The sequence below is a fragment of the Aythya ferina genome, assembly GCF_964211825.1.
Source record: "Aythya ferina genome assembly, chromosome: 13".
In the NCBI taxonomy this organism is placed as follows: domain Eukaryota; kingdom Metazoa; phylum Chordata; class Aves; order Anseriformes; family Anatidae; genus Aythya; species Aythya ferina.
The window spans coordinates 11,841,458-11,867,108 of record NC_140311.1 but is presented as its reverse complement, the minus strand read 5'-3'; the positions used below and the strand labels follow the sequence as shown (position 1 = coordinate 11,867,108).

General features: G+C 43.1%; 1 protein-coding gene and 1 long non-coding RNA gene across 3 annotated transcripts in view; one reads left to right on the top strand and one right to left on the bottom strand.

Annotated features, from left to right (window-relative positions):
* Positions 1–25,651, top strand: part of LOC311444191 — a 433,978-nt gene that overhangs the window by 314,811 nt on the left and 93,516 nt on the right. The window lies entirely within an intron of this gene.
* Positions 15,105–21,651, bottom strand: SLITRK2 (SLIT and NTRK like family member 2). 2 transcript variants are annotated; one of them, XM_084535161.1, is made up of 2 exons: positions 21,518–21,651; positions 15,105–20,566 (listed from the first exon to the last, which is right to left on the bottom strand). In XM_084535161.1, exon 2 carries the CDS (start codon positions 20,521–20,523, stop codon positions 17,950–17,952), a length of 2,574 nt encoding a protein of 857 aa, XP_084391287.1. In that variant the 5' UTR covers positions 20,524–20,566; positions 21,518–21,651; the 3' UTR covers positions 15,105–17,949. The 2 variants fall into 2 exon arrangements, with proteins under 2 accessions (XP_084391287.1, XP_084391286.1); XM_084535160.1 differs by lacking the exon at positions 21,518–21,651 and adding an exon at positions 21,014–21,146.

The following is a 25,651-nucleotide window of genomic DNA, read 5'->3' as shown; positions in this document are numbered from 1 at the left end:
GTTGGAAATTAGGAGACATTTCTTCTCAGAAAGAGTAGTCAGGCATTGGAATGGGTTGCCCAAGGAGATGGTGGCGTCACCATCCCCGGCGTTGTTCAAGGTTGGACTTGGTGCTTAGGGACATGGTTTAGTGGGTGACATTGATAGTGGGGTGATGGTTGGACCACATGATCTTGAAGGTCTTTTCCAACCTTAATGATCCTGTGATTCTATGATTCATGTCTGGGATTGCCCCAGCCCAGGTGCAGCACCCTGTACTTAGACTTGTTGAACCTCACTAGGTTCACATAGGCCCACTTCTTAAGCTTGTCCAGGTCCGTTTGGATGGCATCCCTTCCTTCTGCTGTATCAACTGCACCACTTGTCTTGGTGTCATCTACAAATTTGCTAAGGGTGCATTCAATTCCATTGTCTATGTCGTTGATAATGACATTAAACAGTATCAGTCTGAAGACAGACCCCTGAGGTACACCGCTTGTCACTGGCCTCCACTTGGACACAGAGCCATTGACAACCACTCTCTGGGTGTGACCTTCAAGCCAGCTCTTTATCCACTGAATGGTCCACCCATCAAATCTGTATCTGTCTACTTGGAGACCAGGAAGTCATGTGGGTCCGTGTCAAAGGCCTTGCAGAAGTCCATGTAGATGACATTGGTCGGTCTTCCTTTTTCAACTGATGCAGTCACTCCATTGTAGAAAGCCACCAGATTGGTCAGGCACGATTTACCCTTGGTGAAGCAATGCTGTCTCAGATCACCTCTTTGTCTTGCATGTGCCTCAACATTGCTTCCAGGAGGATCTTTTCCATGATCTTGCCAGGTGTAGAGGTGAGGCTCACCGATCTGTAGTTCCCCAGGTTCTCCTTTCTATCCTTTTTAGAAATAGGAGTGATGCTTCCCTTTTTCCAGTCACCAGAGACTTAGCCTAGCTGCCATGACTTTTCAATTATGATGGAGCAAGGCTTGGCTACTACATAACCAATTCCTCCCTCCCTCCCTCCCTCCCTTCCTCCCTCCCTTCCTTCCTCCCTCCCTCCCTTCCTCCCTCCCTTCCCTGTCTATTCCTTCAGAAGAGTTCTGAAGAGTTTGTAGCCCTCTATTCCAATATTCCAGTTATGTGATCCATCCCACCACATTTCCATGATAGCAATCAGCTCATATTTGTCTAATTGCACCATAGTTCCTAATTCTTCTTGCTTGTTTCCCATGCTGCATGCATTGGTGTAGAGGCACTTCAGCTGGACAACTGGTTGATCACCCATAATTCTTCCTGACTGCATTGGGATAATTCACAAGTATTTCCTTGCCGCTACTTAGAGTGATAGTGTTCTCAGGTATGCTTTATTCACTCGGAAGTGCATCCCCTTTCCCCACCGCATGTAGTTTAAAGTCGTCCTGGTAAGTCTAGACAGCTTACTGCACAGAACAGTCTTGTCCCACCTGGACAGCTGTGCCCCATCTGGCGTCAGCATGCCCGCTTCCTCAAAAGCACGTCCATGGTCATAGAACCCAAAACCTTGGGCACGGTACCAGCCTCTCAGCCAGTCATTCACTCGGCCCCTTTGTCTCCTTCTTCCTTGGTCCCAGTCACCAAATGGGAGGACATAGGAGAACACTGTTTGTGCTCCCGATCCCTTCGACATCTTTTCAAGGAACATAAATTCCTTTTAGATATTTTGGAGTTTCCTTGTTACAACATCGTTTGATCCTACTTGGAAAAGTAGGAAGGGGTGGTAGTCTTTGGGACCCACCAGACTCATTAGCTGCTTCATAGTATCATGAATACGGACCCCAGACAAGGCAGCAAACCTCTCTGGATAGATTGTCTGGACAGTAAATGGGAGCCTCAGTGCATCTCAGAGAGGAGTCTCCAATGACTAACACCCTTTGTGCCTTCTTTATGGCACTGGTTTTGATGCCATTGGGAGACTGGGCCAACTTTGTCTGGTCAGCCTTTCTGAGTTCCCTGTGGTCGGTCTTTCTGAGATCTGTACTGGTTCTCCCAGAGTCTCCTCTCGAGCCTTAGAACCTCTGATCTGTTGTCCAGGGGACACTTCAGGGGCAGAGGGAAGACTCCTCCTCTGTCTCTGATCAGAGATGAGGGTCCACTCTCCCTCGTCCTATGAGTCTTACAAATGTGCTTGTTTTGGGCTGCAAGCTTGTTTCCCTATTCCTTGCCTGGACTTAAGGCAGGGCTGCTGATCGACCTGTGACAGCGTATAATACCATTTATCAGTCTCCTGCTCAGATTTCCTAATGTTATGCTGCCTGGTGAGCGCCTCTCACAACTGAGCCAGCTGTTTCAAGAGCTCATCCAGCTGGGCACGCTTGCACCGCAGCCTGGCAGGTTCGGGAGGCTGACACCATTTCTTCAAGTAGGCCGTCCCCGCACACAAACATGCCGGGCCCTGCTTTCCCTGCCTGCGCCTTTGTACCACAGAGGGGGGCGCTCCTGGCTCCCCCAAGCCTCGTCAGCCGCCCCCGCGAGGCGGGAAAACTCCTGCCCCTCAGAACGCGCCTGCCGCCGAGCCGATCGCCTCAGCGAGTGACTGCAAAATGGCGGCGACGCCCCAGTAAAATGGCCGTCGGGAAAGAACTGCCCTATTTGATCAGGTGATTCATGCATGTGTTCTTCCTGGAGTGCCAACATTAATGCATTAAGAGAGGTAGTTATTGCTGGCTTAGTTTTATTTAAAAAAAAAAAAAAAAAAAAAAAAAAAGGAAAAAGAGGGAAGTATGGGCAGACAAGGGTTGATCTAAAGCAAGAGTGCAGCCTGCATTGTCTGTCTCCTTAGCATAAAACAGAGGAGTAAAATAAGCATTTTTATTATTACAGAGAGCAAGTAATAACAAAAAAAAATAATAATAATAAATAAAAAAATTATTTACTTGCTATAGAAAGTAATATCCATGGCCTTCCAAGCAAAGATTAATGGTGTTGAATCAGTGAGTGAGCTGTTAAAAAGACCAGTAAGGGAAATCTTTGTTTTATGCCTTGTGTTACACATCTTGTCAGAGGTGGATGGAGGCAAGGCTATTTTGGGGGTGGTCTAGACGTCCTCAGCTAATTGATCGTTTATCTTCCCTTGACTCGTACAAAGGGGTGATTAGAAGTCATACAGTGCAAACTGCTGTGGCTGTAGTACCATCTTTTTCCTCATGTGAGTGTCTTGGAAAGGCTGCAGCTGCTCAGAGACTTGGGTTTCACCTCATGAGGTGGGGCAGCAGTCTCAGGGAAACAGGAGGTTGTGTGTCCTTTCCTGATCAGTGTTCCTTAATACCTGAGGCACTTATCTGGGCATATGTGATTTGTGACAACATATGAGCATTATTTTCAATAGTTCTTGTTAGCACTTCTGGAGTAAAGTGGGTGTTTAGGAATGTCTTAGAAAACTGCTCAGAGTTTGAGAAACAAGGAAGCAGTAGTAGTTTAAAAATCCTCTGTATTTATTTTATGACTGGCTGCCCAAGAGTTCGTGGTTCAGCTCAACTTTTAGACACCAGCAAGCCTTTAAAAATGCTACTTTTTCCTCCCATGCATTTTCATTTATAAAAAGGCCTGTAAAAAGATGGGAGTGATTTGTCTCAGTAATAGCAAAGTGAGGTCACTGTCTATAAGTGGAGACTGGTATGATAGGCAGCAGATCATTAGACAGTGGTTGGCTGGCACTGCCTCAGTTATCACTGTGAAGATCTTTCGGTGGAATCTATTCAGTACAAAAACACTTCAGTACCCCCACAGTAGTAACTCCAGAGGACTTTCTCCCTCTCCTGTACATGAGATGTGCAAGTCCATGTGAGATGTGTAAGACTGCCCCTCTTAAGAATGCTAGATCTTTCCCTTCGTGTAAATACATTCAAACATTGCTTATAATAAACAGAGAGGATATAATATTCCTGCTATTTTGATGTGTTGCCACTGAATAATTTGTCTGCTACAAAACCTCATTTGTGGATAGGGCATTTGTGTTTTAAAGGGACTACAAATCTTGAGTCATACGCCTGAAAAAAAAACTATTGTCTGTAGGATCAGGGATCTCTATAGCATTCTGGGATTAACCAGGTGTTCTGGAAAAACAGATACCACGGAAGAAGTCTGGGCACAGAGAATGTGGTGCGGCATTATCTGAGGCAGGTGTCTTCAAGGGAGGTGGGTGGAGGAGATTTAGGACACACGGAGCCCTGAGAATTTGTGACTGAGGCATGAAGGAAAGAGGTGTAGGGAACTGCATGCCATTAACTGGATGCCCTACTCGTAAGAATTATTTTATATAAAAGAAGATTGGTTTCTTCTGTCCCTTGACTTCTCCTTAAAAGAGCAACACCTTACCCTTAAAGCACAGACAATTCACATGTTTCTAGAAAAGATTTGAAGGTCCATATAATTATGACTTGAAAATAGAAAGTAAAAACTGCTTTGGAGGTTACATATATTTCCTGTTCAGTAGGACTTTTATTTCTTAATTTAACTCAGGAGAAGTCTTAACTAACTCACAAAGACATAAATGGCATGCAGACAATGACAATTTGCTGATGTGGGTGAGATGAATCAACTCGTGGTAGGGCTGATTTCTGCTGTTAACTATAAAAAGAACATAGATGATTTAACTAGACAAGACACCTCATGCTTAGGTAGCTACAAGTTAAATGACATGAATTGCACATGAATGACAAAATCAAACAGCAAATAAATAAATAAATAAAATATTATAGAGAACGATTTGTGGAAGTAATAATGCCTACAGTTCATCTGCTAAAGGACACTTTCCTAATATCACTGGAGCCTTATTTTCTTGCTGCACTGGACTAGAGAATACAGTACTGCCCTGCTTGGTGTAGAGATTGTCATTTGTTTACTGGACATTTAAAGGCTAGATCAGTGCACAGTTTTTAAAAACAAGCTAACTGCTGATTCTGAGGGAGCAGCTTTACTTAAAAATTGATGGTCCTATGTGACCCACTTTATTCCAAGGGCAGCGATAGCGCAGTATTCTTTCTGTCACCTGTGCTATCAGAAAGCAATTGGAGACAGAGACAGTTAATAAAGAAGACAGGACTCATCTGTTCTTCAATTTTGAGGTCCTCAGGGAGTCCCATCATCATAAGTCTCCTATTCCAAGTGGTCCTGTTCATAAATTTGGGACACATAAAAAATTATCTCAGGCTTGAAACGAAAGGCTAGTTCTACGGCATTCCCTATCTTTTCTATCTTTTTTGTTATTCTGTTTTAAAATAGGTTGATTTCTGAACATTATGTTATTTACAGAAGAAGAAACAAAGCCCACTGGAATACAGTACCATGCGTTTGCCTGTTGGCCTATTACAAGAGGAGGAAGAGTAGATTATTTAAAGTGGTCCCCAATGTTTGCCATCCTATGGGAAACAATACTAAGTGAATAACATGGCACTGACAACAGATTTTCCTCCCCAGGGGCTGGAACTGAAATCAGAATAATGTGTGCTCACCCACTAGAGCTTTACCCGGTGATTCCTACCAGTATCTTCAAATGCAGCAGCAAAGGGGGAGTCTCATTTGTTTGGCCAGTCAGGCCCCTTAGAAAGGAGGCAGTGCCAGATTTTGCCTCCCATGTTTATATGTACTCTGTGAACAGCGTGACTGATTTCAGTGGATAAATCTGGGAGAACTCCAACTCAGCATGAGTAATGATGAAAAAAATAGTCTTTGGAAACTGTAGGAAGCTTCTGATCCGTGGGTTATTTTTTCTTTTTTTTTTTTTTTTTTTTTTTTCTCTATCTGGTGGCAGCTGTACCTGTTGTCAGGCAGAGCAGCAACACATACCATTCAAGGCACTGTAGTCTGTGATGCCAGTTCTTATTTTAGCAGCTTTACCACTGGATTCCTATTTGGCCTCCAACACCAAATACTTCCTCTTATATAACCATTTTAATGTTTATCTTCCTCCATGCCCTTGTTACCTGAAGACATCTTACCTATATTTTAAGTTTTCATGTAACAATAATGACAGATTAGTTCAACAAGTTTAGGAGGTTAGGGGCAGCCTCCTAGTATTCCCTCTGGAGGAGATAACTGGAGAGTTGTGGGTGCTGTCAGCTGAAACACAGAGCACTCCAGAATGAATTCCTTAGCCCTAGGATTTCTACCAGCCTATTTCATTTACTATCAAATTAGCCAAGTTTAAGAAAATGTAAACAGCTTTGGATGGCATGCACCAGCCCAGAGCAACTGCCAGAAAGTGTATGCCCTGCAGGCAGTTCCTGGGGAAGCAAAGAGGCCAGATCCATGCTGTCTGCTTTGGTTACACCAAAGCACACCACAACCTGACTTGCGGGTGTGGGATGGCATGTTGTGCTGGGGGGGGAGCCTTCCTCTACATGTGAACAAGGGGTCCCTCCTAGGAGGACAATGCTCACGTTCGTGGTGGCCATAACCTTCACTTTAGGGCTGTACTTCTGTGTCCCTGTTGCTGTTCCACTTCTGTCCCTTACTTCCTTTTGCAGAAGCAGCCTGGCCCTGACCCAGCCTGACTTTTCAGCCTAGAGGCAGCAAAATTAAATTTATCAATTCAACTAATACAATTAATAAACAAAATTAATCAGATCAGAAAAACAGCTTTGCAATCAACATTGCAATCCGTATTGCTATACTGAATTACTTCAGATAAGGGTATAGAACCATGTTCTTTCCACATTCATATTATTAATTTGGAATAAACTTATGGGTGTTATTAAATTGGAATCTCATATAATGGCCAGTATTCCGGTATGTTAGTCAGAAGTCTCAAGATGCTGGCAAGTCTTGCAAAGTTTTGTTAATTTTGCTCAAAGCTTTCACAGCTTTCAGTGTGGCTTTTTCAGAAAGCTAAACTTAGAGGATTAACACTGCTTTCCTCATGGTGCTCTGTTTACCAAGGGAATGTTGGTCACAGGGAGAAAAGTGGACAACTTCAGACTTTTCATGTCAGTGCTGCTTACAGAACAAATATCCATTGGCAGGGTAAGAGCCTGAAGAAGAAGAAAAGAAGCTTTCTACCTATTGTGCAATAAATCAAAAGGTTCCAGTGAATTTCTTTGAGTGTTAGCAAAACTGCTTAATCTAGGATTTCAAAGGGTGATCAAAACTATTTTCAATTATTCCTGACTTGCACTTGTATCATTCCAGAGTGGGCTGAGTCTTTTTCCCTAGTACATTCCTTTATTTAAAGGAAATAAAAAGAAGAGAAAGAAGTGAATTTCGAAGATCCGAATCCCAGTGTGTGGGAAATATGACTTCAGTTCTTCCTCTGGGAAGTCTGAATAAGACCAAGTAATTACAAGTTGTTCACTAATAGGAAGCAGAGGATAAATGAAACAATAACAGAACATTTTCAGAAATTGGATTTTTGTTATCTGTATTAATACAGAAAGCTTATCTACTGTGAAAAGAGCAAGCCTGATTCCAATACGGCATAAATATTTACATGATAATAAGGTTATATATGTTAGATGAAGACAATGTGTTGTTTGCAAAGAAGGAACAGCTGTGGCCATCCTTGGGAAACATGACTTTCTGAGTGTGACTTTGTGCATTTCCCAAGACTCTTCAGCTAGTTTTTTTTTTTTTCATTTTCCTTTTTTTTTTTTTTTTTTTATAAAAAAATATACATTTACAATTATGAGTGCAGTTGCCATTGATTACAGTTTGGAGTTGTGTCCAAACTCTGAAGGGGACAGAATGTGTATGGTAGAGTTGTTTGTAAGTACCAAATAGAGAACACAAAGATCATAGAATCATAGAAACATTAAGGTTGGAAAAGACCGTCAAGATTTAGTGGCTGACCTACCAATGCCACCCATTAAACCATGTCCCTAAGTGCCAGGTCCAACCTTTCCTTGAACAACCCCAGGGATGGTGACTACCACCTCCTTGGGCAACCTGTTCCAAAGCCTGACTGCTCATTCTGAGAAGAAATGTCTTCTAATACTCAATCCTAAACCTCCCCTCATACAACTTGAGGCCATTCCCTCGAGTCCTGTCGCTGGTTATCTGTGAGAAGAGGCTTGCTGTCATCTCCCCACAGCTTCCTTTCAGGTGGTTGTAGAGAGCAACAAGGTTTCCCCTGAGCCTCTGCTTCTCCAGACCAAACAACCCCAGTTACCTCAGCCGCTCCTCACAGGACTTGCGAGCCTTCACTGGCTTCTCTGGACACATTTGAGGGCCTCAATGTCCTTCTTGTAGTGAGGGGCCCAAAGCTGAACACAGTACTCGAGGTGCAGCCTCACCAGAGCTGAGCATAGGGACAATGCTCCCTGGTCCTGCTGGCTACATTATTCCTGATCCAAGCCAGGATGCCGTTGGCTTTCTTGGCCATCTGGGCACACTGCTGGCTCATGTTCAGGCGAGCACCAATGAGCACCCCCCAATCCTTTTTCTCTGCACAACTTTCCCGTCACTCTGCCCCAAGCCTGTAGCGCTGCATGGGGTTGATGTGGCCAAAGTGCAGGACCCAGCACTTAGCCATGTTGAACCTCATCCCATTGGCCTCTGCCCATTGGCCTCTGCCCATAGACTCATCCTGTCCAGATCTATCTCAGTATTTTGTACTACTGATTGTTCTCATAAATCACCAAATGCCTAAATGTATCAACTAGTTTTAGAGCACAAATTATTTGTTTGCATCCCCCAAAAAACTATGTGTGAACTTTGAAAGATTTTTTTTTTAGATCTAACTAAAAATTCCAAAACAGCGGCAAGTTGTGTTCATTCTAAAATTGTGAAATTAAAGTGAACACCTTACTGCATTACTTACAGTGCTGATTCTTTATCAGTATAAATGCTGATTGCTTAGGTTAAGAGGTCTACAAAATAAAGTGGCTTCATCTTCAGCTTTTATAAACCATTACAGGGATGTTTATGGAGCTAAACACTGTTTGCAGTAGGTGAGGAGCTGTATACCCTAATTTAAATAATAAGTTGGTCTCTAAACATCTACCGATTATCTGTAAGTCTGCATTGGATCAGAGAACTTATCGTGGCCAGCCAAAAAAAACACCACAGTGTGATTTAAAATGTAGAAATTAAGAACAAAGTCCCATTGTTCTTAATTGTCCCATTAAGAACATTGTTCTTAATTGTCCCAGTGTGCTCGCATGTCCCATTTCAACAATAAGCAAGAGAAGTGAGAGCCTTAGTTTTACCAGCCTAAAATTTGGATGGTCACACAATCTAAACCTAAACCTGAGTAACATTTCTAGCCAGTAAATGAAGTTTAACTTAATAACTTAATCAAAAGTCAACTTAAAGATGAGGCTGAAATTGTTACACCATTGCATTGAATGGATATAATGCCACAGATTCTAGTAGTACCTAGTCACAGATTTATAAATCAGCTCTCTGTTGTGTGGAAGCATCCTCAGATTGCTATGCATGACTTGTCCACATATGTTATGGATGACCGTCTATGGAAAATGGTACTCTTTCCTGCTGGAGAGCCCAACACAAGCAGATGGGTTTTTTAGTCTGTAGCTGGGCTCTAATATTGAAAATATTCCATCATCCTACATTCAAAGTGCAATTATTACAATAACTATGGGATACAAAAAAGGAGAGGTTACAGACTACAGGGAAGAGAGATAAAAAGAAAGTTGAATGAATTTCTTTCTTTCCCCAGAGTGCCAAGTTCTTATTTCAGCAGCTGTCTGCCATTCAGAGCCTCTTTTGGCTCACTTGCTAGCGTAAAAAATGTCTGCAGTAGCCAAACTGATTTCATGTAGAAAAAAAAAGTGAATCAAAAATAAATGGTATGTTAAGAACTATTGCTGAAAGGATGCTATTGAGCAGAAACACAGATAATGTGATTCAGCTCACGTTATCTGTGGGAAAATTTAGGAGATTGGGTACTGTGCATTTTCGAAAGCTTAAAAACAAACTGTAGCTTTTTTTTTTTTTTCATTTCATTCCATGTATGTCATCTCTTTTTCCTGTAAAAAGTAATGTTCATGGTCTCTTTTTAACTGCAAAAACAGAAAACCAGACTAAATCTGAAATGCATACATCACATTCTTAGATAAGAATAACATATGCTGAAGAAAAGCAGTAGGGTATTACTGTATTTGGATGAAGCTACAAAGCCATAAGCACTGGCTTTGAAAAACTATTACACTGAGCATTCATCAGTAAATCTCACTAGATGAAGGCAAGAAGTATCCTACTCATTTAATGATGCAGAAATTAAAGCATGGGGACACAGGTATGCCTTGTTCAAGGTCACTGGCAGAACTAGAAGGAGAGCATTCATTTCTAAATTCTCAGCCAGGGAGTAGGCCCACTGCTTGCCTATCTAGAGAAAATAAATAAATACAATAGGATGAAAACAGTCCACAGTAGCTCAATTTTAGGCATTCACTATGAATTGTCTGTTAGACTCTACAACAAGGAAATTATTCCCACACATTATGTGGAGAACAACAAGAAGTCATGGCAAACATAAGTCACCAGCTAAGAAATTTGTAAACATTGCATTATGGAAAAGGAGGCCACATAAATAAATAAGAATTAGCCACTCAGTTCTGGTAAGTGGCTTATGAGTTAGACAGGATGGTAAATATGGTCTGAGAAAACACAAATTGAAAACTACACTGCTAATTAAAGTGTGAATTAGAGCATTACACGTTCCCCCCCTCCTATTATTGTCTATTCACATGAGCCATGCTTTTGTCTGAGTTGCAGTAAATCTGGTACAACTTTAAGGCTGGGATTTCTCAGCTGTCCAAGAGAATTGTCTGTCCAGTTCCCTCAGCCATTAGCAAATGTGTTTACAGTTTCCCTTCAGAAGTTCCACAAATATAGGCATTTGCATGAACCTGTTTGAATCATCAGTGCTTAAGTTTGCAGCTTTGTGGTAGTTTCCTTTTAAAATCTTTACTCGCCTCTGCACGCCCTTCTTGCATAAAAACAACCTATGCAACCACAAAACAGTGCTGTTAGATTTCCTTCTGATTTACGAATAAACATAATAAGACCCTCTGAAACCTTTGGAAAAAGCACAGAAAATCTGAAAGGCTTTCCCTGACCTCTCACCCCCTCTTTTTTTTTTTTTTTTTTTTTTTTCCTATTGTGAGCAAGCATGTTAGCTGGATATTTTAAGGTTTTCCATAGATATTTATTAGTGTGTATATGTTTCAAGTTGGAATACTTCTGAAGAGTTTAGCATAGCACAGCAGATGTGATGAGAGCAGTAAAGCTTATGTAAAGCTTTGCTCACTTGAGTGGATCACTGAGTTTCTGAAACTCTTCTGAGTGGCTCAAGTCCCAGCTGCCTTGGTACTGAGGAACATGCCTTCTTGTGAAAGAAAATAAAGAAAAACAGACTTAGAAGAAAATATTCCACTTGTCCTGCATAGTGAGAATACAGTAAGAAATACTCAAGTTTTAAGATTTAGCAGAGATATAAACTTGATGATAAACTTGAGCTTCCAAACAAAACCTCATGCTCCCAGGAGCCGGTTAGGTGATGGCAGTTAAGATGTTGGCCACACTGTAAGCCAGAAGGTCACATCTTGGAGTACTCGAACTACTAAAAATCTGATACTAGGCATAAACTGGGAGTATGCTGACTTCAGATTTGTGTGAATGACAGTCTGGAAAACTCACAGATGGCATGTAACATGATGGTGCAAGAAGAAAAGTGGTTTTCTCTCTCTTCTCCCGCTCCCACTTAAGTGACTGCCTGTAGTAGGTGAGATTCTTGTCACTGATGCCAATCCCGGGGGACTCCACTTGAGGCCACTCAAGTGTAAAGTGAACAAAGGTACTCTGCATTTACACCTGAATCGCTCAGATTGCATTGTAGCCTAAAACCTTTAAAAGCCTGTGACAATCTCACTTCGGTATTATATTGTTTGTTCTTTTGTGATTAGAACAGAATTTATGTAGTTACTGCCTTTGCACAGTTCTCAGTTTTTCCTTTGGATTTTAGCCGTCCAAGTAAGACACTCACATGGAGCAAGTCAGTAACAAATACTTAGAGATATGAAAAAAGTTTATAACATGGGAAAAATCTGCCTCAACTCCAACTCCTCTGCCTCTCAGAAAAAGAAAAAAAAAAAATAAAAGGAAAGGAAAGGAAGTCTTAAAATACACTCTATCATATTATCAGCGATTCCAAGGGGATTTTTTTCTAAGCTTTTGTATGGAAATAGCTCTTATCTCAAGAGGAGATAACTGCAACAGGTTTCTATATACATTAGCTGTGCCTTTTCCAATGCAGACAGCATTCTTAAAATGGCTGTATTGCCTCCTACACAGAAGATAATTGGTGCCTAACACTTCTGGCTCTCGGGAGCAATTCATGTGGAGGGTGAGAAAAGAAGATACAAGAAATCTGTGTTGCTAAGACGCAAATCTATACTTGTTCTGTCACCATAAAGAACCCTGACGTCCTATTGCAGACACGTGTTGTTGGTGCAATTGCTGTTACACTGCAAATACTAACACAAGTTCTCTGAATTTCTAAATGGTAGTGCTAGCTTCCATTTTAAAATCAGCAACAAGTTGTGTGTTGCTTTTTTTCTAACTAGCCATATATATTGATTTGAACAGCTGAAATGTCAGTTTTTGCAAATGTCCTTAGAAATAATAATAAACGACATTATTAACACAGATAGTTAATTCACTGTATTTTAAAAAAAATATAGATAAAAAAAGATTTGGCAATATTGCAACTAGTTTTACTCTTCCAAACTTCCCACTGATTACTTTTTCAAGCACAATGTGTAACCAGTGGTAACTTAGATGCATGCATAAATAGGGTAACAAGTAGAGATGAGAACCAGATTCTAAACACTTTAGTACCTGAACATCTTTAGAGATAAAGGAGGTGCATCTGGCACCTAATTTCATCCCTCTAAATCTCTAATATTATGCAACAAAAGCTGATGCTGTACTCAAATGGGGGCCCTTCGTGTTTATGATCTCAGGAAGAAAACTGACTTTTGATGTCTTGTTTTTCAGACTTCGCTCTCACTTGAGTCTGTTTGGTCTTTAGAATGATTGCATCTCCAATTGCGGCTCCAACATTTCTTTCATTCAAAACAATCTATTCATCTGTATTCATAAACACGTCAATCTATGGTTTCAAAAAATCCAACCAACCCTCCAACAAGAAGAAACAACAAAAACTTCTCATTAATCCACCTCCCTCATTAGCTAGGATTAAAAACCTTAGTCAAAATGATTGGCCTTGTGCCCAGAAAAGCTATGAGATCAATAATCCAAACAGACTTAATGATCCTCTTACAAAAGAATAACTTCTGTATGTCTCCTACAGAATACTTTGAAAAAATGAAGGGAAAATTACAAGAAATGTCACATCATCTGCATAAGTTAATTTATCTGTTGGTTAGTTAATTTATCTATTGTACAGTTTGGGGAGGGAACTCTGGGAAACAGTTTATTTTCTCTATTAAATTACATTTACTGTCTGCAACAACAGTAATATGAAAAATCACAAACTGTATCAGTGATTAGCCTGTAAGAAGTTTCATTAACATTTCCAGTATCTCATTTCACTCATGAGCAGTTTAAAATTATGGCATTTGTATTCCTATATAAGAAGACTTTTATTTAGGCAATTTAACTTGCTGGTACCCTTATCTTGACATTACTAATTACAGCTTCTAACTTTTCTTAAGTTTGATTTTCATTTTAGACATTCAACTGTTGATGGGAAGAAAAAACAAACAAACAAACAAACCCTATTGTATAGTTCTCTATCAGCACAAGAATGTGTTGCAAAAAGTCAGTGCCTTTGACTGGCACAGTCTATAAGCTACACTGGGAACATTTTTCTCATAGACAGAATGGAAATATCTTAGGGTAAAGACTGGCAGATAACCAGCAGAGCACAAATGTTGTACATGGAAATGGTAGAAAATGATCAGTCTGGGCTTACTGCAGCTATGAAGGAATTAGCTACCTAACCAGTGCTCATCAGGTATGCTCTCTACAGTTACAGGAAAAAAGCAGGCATATCTGGAACTTAGTTCATGCCATGTATTTTGGGATGGAAGAAGTTACCTTTGTGTGGCCTGTTTTTTGCTAGTGACTCTAGAGACCCACAATGAGTTTTAGTCTTTAATTTTAATATCTAAGGGAAGACATAAGTGCTGAGCTCTCAGCAGAGCAGGGATATTCATTTCCTTCAACACTGAAGTAGGTCCTCTACAGCTAGCTGAGGAAGAAAAGGAAAGAGCCCAGGGGGACAGATTTGAGGGGAGAGGTAGGAACACTACACAGTGAGGGCTTGGGAAGTACAGAAATTGGAGGTGAGGTAAGAACTAAGCAAATGCTGGAACTTGAGAGGATGAAATCTGATGGAAGAGGGAGACTGATAAAAAGAGAACTACCAAGGGGCATTTGGAGTGGCTCTGCAGCAGACTTGAGAAAACGTAGAAAATGCAGACCCTTTTGCAAAAAGCAGCATTTGTTTTGTCAGAATTAATGTGTCATCCTCCAGCTGTGCTCTACTACTAGCAAAACCACAGATTTGTCTGAGGAGACAGATGTCTGCCTAGGAAACACAGGGCAATTTGGGCACAGGTACTGTAAGGTTAGCATCTCTCCCCATTTTGCTGTTTAAGTTATGTATTGAAATCCAGTTTCTAAGATCATATTTTGCCAAACTCCATGCCTACACAGAAAAACAACCTTCCCCAAAACAAATTAATGCATTGGAAGTGTACTGTCCCTTATCTGCACTGGAGATAACTGTATATTTTTAATACTGTTTCTGTCTGTACTGTTGTTCTGTAAAGGTCATTATATCTACTCTCACAAATGAAAAATTAGGAACAAAAAAATATCTGCATCCCATTTTCCTGGGGAAAAAAAAAAAATAAATTTCACTAACCTGGTTTTACATAATGTTGACAGCTTAAATCTTGAATCTCTGAAGGAATTTTTTTTTCAGACTCATTATCAAGCCATTACTCAGGCAAACAGCATTCCCCTAACAAGCAGTGGCTTCCAGGGCTGCACAGCTAAAGAAATGTAGAGAGCTTCTACACTGAAGCTGCCGACACACTTTCCCTGTTAAACAAATCTCTTTAAGTGTAACTGAAAAAAAAAAAATCTCTCTCACCTATACACACTATGAAAAGAATTGTTTAATAGATGTCGGCTGGAGGGTATAAAAACAAACATAAAAGATCCACAGCTATAATGATTTTTAAGTTGGTACTGGTGATGCAAACCAAAATCCAGTCACTAAATAAATTCCACTAAGAAAGCTAAGGAAATGTAAAGCAACAGCAACCTCTAAAATATTGCTATGCTACCAAAGAAAGCATGAAAGACAGCCTGAGACTCAAACAGTAAAAGTAAATAAGAGAGAGTCACTAAAAGAATCCAATACCTCTGTCTGTTGTTTGTGAACACTTTACAATTGAAAAACATTTTTTGTAGGAAAAAATAGCATTTTTCTGAGAAAAAAAGATGTAATTCATTCTGGTTTGCTAGACAATAATAGATAATATCCTAGCTGCTAGAGTGCCGTATATAACACAGTACTAGTTTTGCAGACAATACTAAAATCAAGCTTGGAAAGAGTTAATAACTTTAAAATAAGCCTTATACTTTTCTTACGGTTTCAGCAATAAACGCTTTTAAGCACCCAGGAAAAGGAGCAATAATAGGACAGTCACTACTGGAAGATTTCAGACAAATACCTCACTCAAAGATGGATGCTATTCCGGTCAAATGTTCCAAGTTCAACTAAAGTGATACCATTTCGCCTCCTTCTTGAAGTGAGACCATTTTGAAGACTGATTCTTCAGTAGTTCATTGTGGCACTCCAGTTTTAAACCTGATCTAATGAACAGCCATAGATGCTATGGACTCAAAACATAAAGAATCGACATGTTAGCATAGTAGTGTACTCAGATGTCACATCAATCATTAGAAGACAGTTTACTGAATGACTCAGATATCTGGCAATACACATGCAAAAGTCCCTTTAGCTCTAAAATATAAAGTGACTTCCTATTGCCAAAGTCTTGATTAGAACAACATTGATTGTAGTCATTTATAGCTCAAATGCTATTGCTGAAAATTTCTCAGAGTTGTAGATACTGTATTACTAACTATAGTAAAGCTCTAAAAATCAGTCAGCAGAGGCCACTTCAATCTCTGCATGATAATAAAGGATTATTATGTGCAGTAACCTATTTATGAAAAGGAAACAGTGTGCTTCTTTCAGACTCCATCAATTGCTTTAATAAGGAATTGAAAAGCCTGGCCTACTTTATATGCAGATCACCATCCCAGTTGCATAAGGATTTACAATAGACAAAACAAAACTGGTTTTGTTGTAAATAAGGGCTGTTTGTTTAAATCACACAATAATGTTTGCATCTAAAAATTATTTAGAAGCTAATAAGGCTCAATAAAGTTTGACTTGTTAATAAAAATGGTTTCAATATTCTCCAGGAAGGAAATGCAAATTGAAGTTGATAAGGTAAATCTTGAAGTAAAACAGGCCTAAGTTAATGGGAAAGGAGAATACATATTACGTATGTTCACTGATGGGCGTACGAAAACTCATCTTGAGTGAATTCAGTTAGCTGACAACATTTGACAAAATTTAAGATAATGGACTTAATAGAAAGTTTCCTCTAGTAGATTAGAATCACTGCACTATTACTGTTGCTTTACAGAGAGAGAACTTGACATAGCTCAGGCTACTGAAAGTTAGTATGATGCACATTCTGATCTCTGCTACCTTCATTTGGAGGACTTGAAAAGACCTTGGTTCAAATTTTACTTTTGGCGTTGGTTCATTTGCCTGTTAACAAAAGTAATGAGGCGTGGGATGACCCCTGCTGGTGTCCCTGCTTGTAAAAAAAAGTTGCTGTATCTAGCAGGAAAAGGACATGTTAATTTCAGTCCAAAAAAAAGTTATAGATATAAATACTGTCATAAAATGTACTGAAATACCCAATTTAATGGATAAAATACTGTGAGTAATATTCTCTCAAGTACGAAAATAATCTTAAACCACTGAACATTACCATGTTAGAACTGTAATGCAATGAATTAAGGACATTAATTGTTCAGTTCACTATGATATTGTGTTAAACGTTTTTTATTAATGAGCTGTTACTCCCAGCTGAGGCATTTGATAACCTCTAGTCCATTGCTAAACCCTCAGTTGATTTCAGTGAATCACTCTGAACAAACCCAGAGGGAAAAAAAAAATACCCCAATAAATTACAGTTCAGTTTGTAAGGTCCTAGAACTAGATTCATTTAAAGATGGGCAGCTTTCCTACAAATCAAACCTTCTGATTTAATGCAGCTGACATATAGGTCTATTTTACATATTTTTTTTTAATTTCAAAAATACAACACATTAAAATAGGTTCAATTTATCAAAGCTAAGAGCAACAATTAAGTAATAATGTACTTAAAGTGCAAAGGCACTTTAACACAAAAAAGTGACGCCCAGTGGCTATACTTGGTAATTGAAACAGCAGTACTGTATATTATTATTTACAAAAGAAAGTCATAGTCCAGAAAAAAAAAAAGATCTTTGGAGATCTTCTACAGAATACATTAAGTTTCCGCTTTGAAATGAAAAGAAAAAACAAACAAACAAACAAAACAACAGAAAAACCCAAAGACCCCCTTCCTCATTTCCTTCCAACTGAAAAAGAATTACGCAAGATTTATTACAGAAACGTACATTTGCAGTGGCAGTTCCTACAGAGGGGTCAAAGGAGAGAGATATAGAAATAACTTAAAGGGAGCGTTGCAAAAGCAACACCATATCCCTGCTATGCTGTAAGGGTTCCATTTCTCTCTCTTACTCCCTCTCTAATTTAAAAAGTGAAAACATTGGGAATGCGACAGATGACATCAGCACTGAGCTCAGAATCAATCAAATTTGATGCTGAGCTCATTTAAAAATTTTCCTTTGCCTCCCACCTCCCCCCTTACAGCTGACTGATTGCAGTTTGTTTTTCCAGAACTTCGAGGTAGTCTGGTTCTGTTTGTAGCTTCCCTTGGAGTAAAGGATGCTCGGGTTTAGATTGTTCTGCAAAATATTTCCTGGGAGTTCCATATAAAACAGTTTTATTTATCCTGTCTTGGTTTTGGCGTCTTGATTCATATGAAGGGGCAAACTGCCTTTTGGGTAAGGTGCAAAAGTTATAATGAACTAATCCTCCGGTGGGGAGTTCCTTGACCCTTTCTGCAATATTTTGATACAGCAGCTCTGGTTCCCGAGGTGAGGACTGCTTTTCCAGTAACTCAGCTGCACTGATTGTAAATGCAAGACTGGTGGGATCTTCCTTTTTGTGGTCTAGGTTGCTATAGCTAAACTCATGGAGATTCCTGTAATAGGCAACTGGATCCCCTTCCTTTTGCATGTAGATTGGGTTTTGGCACATCTGTCCAACGGGAGGGGGAATGTAGTTATAAACATGTCCTTCAGTTTTGTCATGGGTCTCAGTGTTGTAGGACCCGTACTGGAGCTGAAATGAACTTATATCTAAGTTGTTGGCGCTGCTGGGCATGCTTTGCACCCCCTTCCGGCGCTTAAGGACAAAGACAAACAGGCCTGCCCCAAAACAGACTGACAAAATAAACACAACCAGCAAGCCTAGAATTAAGACAGACAGTGGAACTTCCGTGTGTATTTCCGGATAGGAGCTGGGTGAGACACCGAGGAGCTGGGGGGTATCTGTGTTCTGATTCATGGGCAGGAGAGAAGAGTCTGACAAGTTGGGGTTCTCTGGGCAGATGGCTTCTTTGCTCAGGAATTTCAGATGCTCTCCAGAGTGCTTGGTGGGAGACTCGCAGATGACTTCGTTGATAACAACGGGGGGATTTGACTGGTGGTTGTTCTGGTCAGTGACTTGCTCTATCCAGTTCCTCAGCCCCAGAATGTCACACGTGCAGTCCCAAGGGTTCTCCTGGAGGTCAATCTGAATTAGAGCCGAGAGCTGGTCTAGGACTCCTCTCACTGGCAGGTGTGAGAAATGGTTGTTTCTGAGGTTGAGTCTGGTGAGGGAAGTGCCGCCAAAGACGTTGTCGGGCAAGGATCTGAGCAGGTTGTTGTTGAGGAATAACAGATGAAGATTACTCAGAGCATCAAAGGTACGTGGCAGGATCTCCTTAATGACATTGTACTCTAGGTAGAGATATTGCAGGCTCTGTAGCCCTTCAAACATAGAAGGGTACAGAATCTCAAGGTAGTTGCCATTAAGATAAAGTCTACGTAAACTTGTGAGGTTTGTAAAGGCACCTTCTTGTATCGCTGCAATTCTGTTGTTTCCTAGATGTAACAAATCCAGAGAGCTGTACTCTACAAGATCGGTTCTATAAATGACTTGTAGATAGTTACTGGTAAGGTAAAGTTTCTTTGGACTGGTTGGCTTAGGGTGGAGATCAGAGATGTTACTTATCTTTTTCTCTTGGCAGTTCACATTTAGGCCGTTGTCTGAGCTCTGTGAAGTACAGATGCAGCCAGCTGGGCAGGTGATGGGCACAGGAGACTTTGTCTGGTAAACCATGATAGGCCCAAATATTTGTCTGTCTTTTGACACAGTGACACGGGGTGTGGGGCGGTTCCTGGTTTTGGGGGGGCGGCTGGCTTTTGGGGCTCTGGTGGGATTGATGGCAGAGTTAGCTGTGGGCAGTAGCCTTGAGATATGTGGGTCTGAGAGGACAGGGTGTTTTTCCTTCTGGTTTGAATCACTGGAGCTTTTCCTCGGGCAGAGATCTTGCCTGGTGAGCTGGGTCACATCTTTCCCGTGCAGCCTGAAAGGTGTTTCGCAGACTATCTCACCCACGAAGACAGTGATGGTGTCTAGCCAGGCCTTGAGTGGCAGCAAGTCGCAGGTGCAGTTCCAAGGGTTTTCTTCGAGCTGGATCTCCATGATGCCTCCAATGTGCTCCAGCACACCAGCAAAAGGCATCATCTTCAGCCGGTTGCCCCGCAGGTCCAGGTGGGTGAGGAGCACGAAGCGGAAGACATTGCTGGGCAGGGACAGCAGGAGGTTGTCATTGAGAATCAACACTTTGAGCTTGTTCAGCTTGCTGAAGGCCCCAGCTTCGATGGCACTGATGTAGTTGTAGTCGGCTTGCAGGTACTCCAGGCTCTCCAAGCCCAGGAACGTGTCCTCCTTCAACACTTCCAGCTTGTTGTTATTGAGGTGCAGCCTCTTGAGGGTGCGGAGCCCGCTGAAGGCCCCCGTGCGGATCTCCTGCATGTCGTTGTTGCCCAGGTGGAGGGTCACGGCATTGGAGTAGTTGACAAACTCATTGGGGAACAGGCGGGTCAGCGCGTTCCCGTTGAGGAAGAGCTGGTAGATCTTGGACGGCGGCGGCAGCAGGAGGCTGACGGTTGTAAATCCTTTGTTTTCACAATTAATATTAAGCACGTTCTCCTTCTCCTCGCAAGGGCAGCGGCTCTTGCTGCAAATGTCTTTGGCAGGTTTGCGACTCTCTGTCTGCGAGATCCCAGCCACTGTTAACAAACTGAGCAACCAAACACCCTTCAGCATCTTTATGCGCCGTCGATCCCCGCTTCAGTACCTACAGTCAAACCTTTTGAGGCAGGTGAGGAGAGAAAGAAGAAACCCCCAATGAAAACGGCCAGGAGCAGAGACCGCAAGCGGCGGGCAGAGCAGGTCGCCAGGCTGGGGGCGGAGGGGGCGGCAAGGCAGCGACTTGCCAAACTCCGAAATCCTCCCCCCCACCCCGGGGAAGTGCCGGCCGAGCTGTGCTGGGGGCAGCCCTTCGGGGAGCTCCAGGCACCGGCATCCCGGCGCTGCCGCCCCCCCCCGGCCCCTCCGCCACCACCTCCCCGGGGGCTGCCGCCAGCAGAGCGGTCCGGGGCAGCCCCCGCTCCCCAGCTCCGTGCCGCTACCGCTGTTTTCAACCGGGGGAGGCAGAAAAAAAAACATCCCTACCCCCTTGCCGGCAGCAGGGCTCCTCCGAGCCGAACCCTTCGCGGCTCCCCGCACCCCGCAGCATCCCCCCGCTCCCACCTACCTGCTCTCGGGGCGCCCGAGGGGGCTGCAGGGGATGTAGGGGCAGCAGGGGCTGGAGGGGCTGCAGCAGGGGCAGCCGCCGAGCGCCGCCGCGCCCCGGGAGCCAGGCGCCCGGCGGCGAGAGGCATCGCCCGCCTCACGCCTCGGGAGGAGCCCGGCGAGGCGGTGCCGTGCCGTGGCTCGGCGTGGAGCGGAGCCGAGCTGTGCCGTGCCGGGCAGGGCAGGGGGCTCGGAGCGGCGGCGGCGCTGCGGGAGCGGGGCGGTGTGCGCGGGGCGCGGCGCGGCGCGGGGCTTTTGCCGGCTGCCCCGCACGGAGCCGCGCTGACGTCACGCCGGGGGCGGGGGGGACACGTTTCTTCCAGCCCCCCCCTCCCCAACACCACCCCCGGGCCCCCCCCTGCACCCCCATCCCCAGCCCAGCCCCGCCGGAGCGCTCCGACAGCAGCGGCAGGACAGCGCGGGGACTGGCAGCCAGGGAAAGGAAGGAGGTGACGAGCGGAGGTACCTGGGTCCGGAGGATTTGGGGCTCCGGGTCCCTAAAAATCCGCGCTTTCAGAAGAGCGAGGCAAGGAGCCGCGTTGGCACGAGCCGGCCGGCCAGCTGGCGCTCACCGCACACGCACACGCCGCACGCAACCTGGCTCTCCGAGCAGGGGTGCTGCAAAAGCCGGCTCCGGCATCGGCACTTCTCCCCGCTCCTGGCATCCCCAAATCGCCGCGCCGAGCCCTGTCCGGCGCCGTGACGTTTCCCCGCGTCCGGGGAAGTTCAACACCTTGCGGCCGGCGGGTGCCCGCAGCCCTGCGCGCTCCAGAAAGCTCAGCCGGGCGCTGAGCAGCTGAGACCACATCCAGCGTGACCCGTCACAGTGCCTAGACCCGTCCCGCGGCCAAATTGAGATGTTATGGTATAAAATTTGGCCGCAGGTAGAAAGAACAAGATGTTGGATGTGGGTTATTGTGACTTCGCTTAAGCACCATGCCCTGGGCACAGAGGCATTTGATAGGAAAGGATGGCTGCTCTTTATCTAGAAGGTAAAACTTTGGGTTCACACCAGGGAAAAAAATACAAAATAGACAATCCACAATGAATTTTTAAAGTGCTAATATGGCAGGGGGCATTATTGTAGGATTTTTATAGGGAGCTAGAAGCAGCGAGTCTCCAGAACGTAGAGGTTTGCTGCCAAAAGACTGCTGGACTTGGCACGATTGGTGCTGTCATTTTGTGTTAGGCTTTGACCATTAAGTATCAGAGCCCACACTTAGGAGCAGCAGAGATGTATTGTCTGTTCTGGGGGGGAGCTTGGTGTCAGGAAAGGTGGCATCCTGCAGCAGCCAGCACAGATGCCTTTGCAGTGCTGCTGGGCAAGAAAGTCCTGGAGTTTGTGCTCAGGATTGGAGCAGCTGAAACTTCCCTACTTAAAAATTGGTGAGGTTGTGGAAAAAGCAGGAGCATTGCTGCTCTGGAGCACGCTGTTGGGGTGGTGCTGTGTGAATTTCAACAAGATTGGGATTTCGATACGTGATCAGAGCTGCTCCATTCAAATGCTGTTTATCCAGCTGAATTCAGAGCAAAATTGGCTAAGATCAGGGGAGATCTCTGAAGCAGATCTGGAGTTTCACAACACTAATACATCAGCAGCCAGATTATTTTGCTGCAAGATTTTTTGCTTGTTTTACATTTGATTTCTCTTTAAGCGTTAGAATCTGGTGTTTGGAGAGCAAAATTGGACTAGTTACAGAACATACAAAATCTTATTTTCAGGTCTTTGTAACACAGGGAAGGGGCACAAGCCTAAAAGGAGAAGGCAAAAGTAGGCCCAGATTTATTCTGTTGTATTTTATAGAAGGGAGCACATTGATGCACACACTTGCCCACGTGGTCACACACACACAGGCACACACATGTTCCTGTAACCTGCCTTAACTCATCTCACCCGCACAGCCCTGCACAGCATTTCCAGCATTCTCAGGGCTCGCTCCAACACACAGCAAAAGCTGAAGGCAGAAGGAAGTCCACTGCATTTTTGTCTCATCTGACAGTGTACATGTCTGAGTTTCAGTGCTGTGCAGCTTTCTGGTGAGCAAGGACCATGTCCTGGAACTGGCTTGTGGGGCAGCATACAGCATTACACTTGCCTGTGTTTACTAGTACATGGGAAATGTGTTTGTGGTAACTGCTGATGCTGCCTGGGAAGGGAAAGTGTACGCATGGCATGCCTCAGCAGTAATTACCAGATTCATGTGGGATGGAAGGAACAGCGTGTTAAGGGATTGCAACAGTAATAATACACAGAGATGATACTGATTCCATTACACTGCAAATGTATGCATATAATAACCACTGTTGGAGGAGGAGGAACAGGGATTAAAAAAAAAATAGCTACAGCTTTTTATTTAGGAACAAAGTCATGATTCCTCAGCATGCCCAAAGTGTTTTATAATCCCTTCAATTAAAAACACAGGATATAAAAGAACAGCTTTCTTCCCCACCTGCTTTATTTTGTGTGTTGAATGCAGGAGCATTTTCAGGCTATGACTGTCTGGGAGCCTCCAGGAGTGGGAGGCCAGGAGGCAGGCTGATACAGCAGCCTGTAAGGCTTTGAGAAAACATAGTCCTACACCTGGTTTGTGAGCATTGTGAAGGTTTCTTCTTCCCCAGTTACTTCATTGTGTCCTGCCATGCTCCTTCTGGAGCAAAGCTATGAAGACTTCTAACTTACAGACATAAAGTTACAGATTTGTATGTTATAAGGCTTAAAGGAACCATTGTGACTTTAGGATCTTGCATAACGAAGGCTATCAGCTAAATTGGAATTAATTCATGCTTAAATTAGATCATACTTCCTAAGGAAAAACAAAACAATACAAAACCAACCAAACAAAAGCCCACACAACAAAACAAAACAAAAAACCCTGGAAAACCAATAACATATCTGGGCATATCTTAGCAATTGCCTGTGATGGGAATCTACCATAATGTTTGGTAAATCGTTCCATTATCTTTCATCTCCCACTGGTAAAAAATTGTGCCTTCTCTACAACTCTGCATCTGGCTACCATCGGTTTGAAATTTTTATCCTTGTAATATCCTTGTCTGCTTGATGAAGAGCTCTTAATTATCCCCTACCTGTTTCCCGTGGGGGCACTCACAGACTGCTCCAGTGCAGGTATAAACGAAGTACTTGCTTGACTCCAGCCCGAACCAACTTCAAAGAGTCTGCCTTACTCCTGTGCTGTTATATAGACCAGGGCAGCTTTCGACTCCCTCATGGTCCTAAAGCCACCACTTCATCTAGCTGCTGGCAGGAAAAAAAATGCCAAACCACGGCATGAAGCATAAGCACATAAAATTTGGCACAGATCATTACCCTTACTGCCTAGCACACATCATGCTGTTGTCCTTCTGTGAGAGTAAATATCAAGGAGCAGAATAGCAGAATAAGCCTGGAAATGTGGCGGTCTTTGTCTTTCTCCACATTTTATCTGCAGATGGATGCTAAATACTTCTCACATATCTTTATCAGTTTATCTGTTTCTATTTCTCTTTTTATAAATAAAGAAGGCACAAATATATCCACCAAAAGGCTTATGGAATAAAGAAAAGAGTAAAACACATGCTAAGCAAAAACCCTTGTGAATTGGATGGAGGGCAGGATTTAAGCTGTACTGATCATTAGAAACTATCAAGATAGCTCGGGTGCTGGTAGAGGGTGAGGAGGGATTTATTCCTGTAGTATAAATAGATACGGATATTGATTTCTGTGAACAAAACATGGTGACTAGCGTGGTGGAATTTGTAGATTTAGGTGTTTAGTGATTTAGTGTTCCTTATCCTGTGATCATGAACTGCATAACACAAGATGCCTGCTCCATGTCAGCTCAGGATTCTGAGATAGTGTTCATCGCTGGTCAACAAGTTCCCTGTAGGCTTACTTTCTGAGGGGATGTTTCCCTGTATGCCTGTGCGTGTGTGTGTGCCTATTTGTAGTTGGAGACATTTTCCACGAGTATCTACATTTTTGGAATCTTTCCTGTACTGTAAGTGGGATATTTTTGTTCCTCACTTAAAAAGTGATTATTAAGGAAATAAACAGTTTCCAGATTTAGCAGGGAGCAGCATGCAAAATAATTGTTACTTGTAATCCAAGCTTTTAGATCATCCAGCAGCACTGGAAAGTGTGCTGTAAAGGAAAGGGCGAAGGGGGAGACTCTGGCTTTCACTGGCTGCCTTTGGGCAAGGGAAGGGCAAGGCAAAGAGGGTGAGTATAGAGGCCAGGGAGGAAGCAGCTGGCAGTCTCTGTCCTTTGTGGCCCTGGCATCCATCCCCGCTCACCAGTTAGCTCAGCAACAACAAACTGGTGCAATGTGCATCCCAGAAGGATGCTTGTGGCAAAGCCTCTGAGGATGGAGAGCCAGTGGGTGCTCCAGTCTGTGGGCAGAGGGGCACCTGAGTGATGGTGGCTTGTTTTTGTTTGGTGTCTACTGAGCTGCAGTTTGCTGGCAGTCGATAATGGCCTTTGCTATTACCTGTAATGATGTTCCTTCATTTCCAGATGCATTTTTAGCTCCATTTCCCCCAGCCATTCAGGCATCTGGAGGGCCACGGGCTGCTTCAGAATATTGTTTACTGACACTTCATT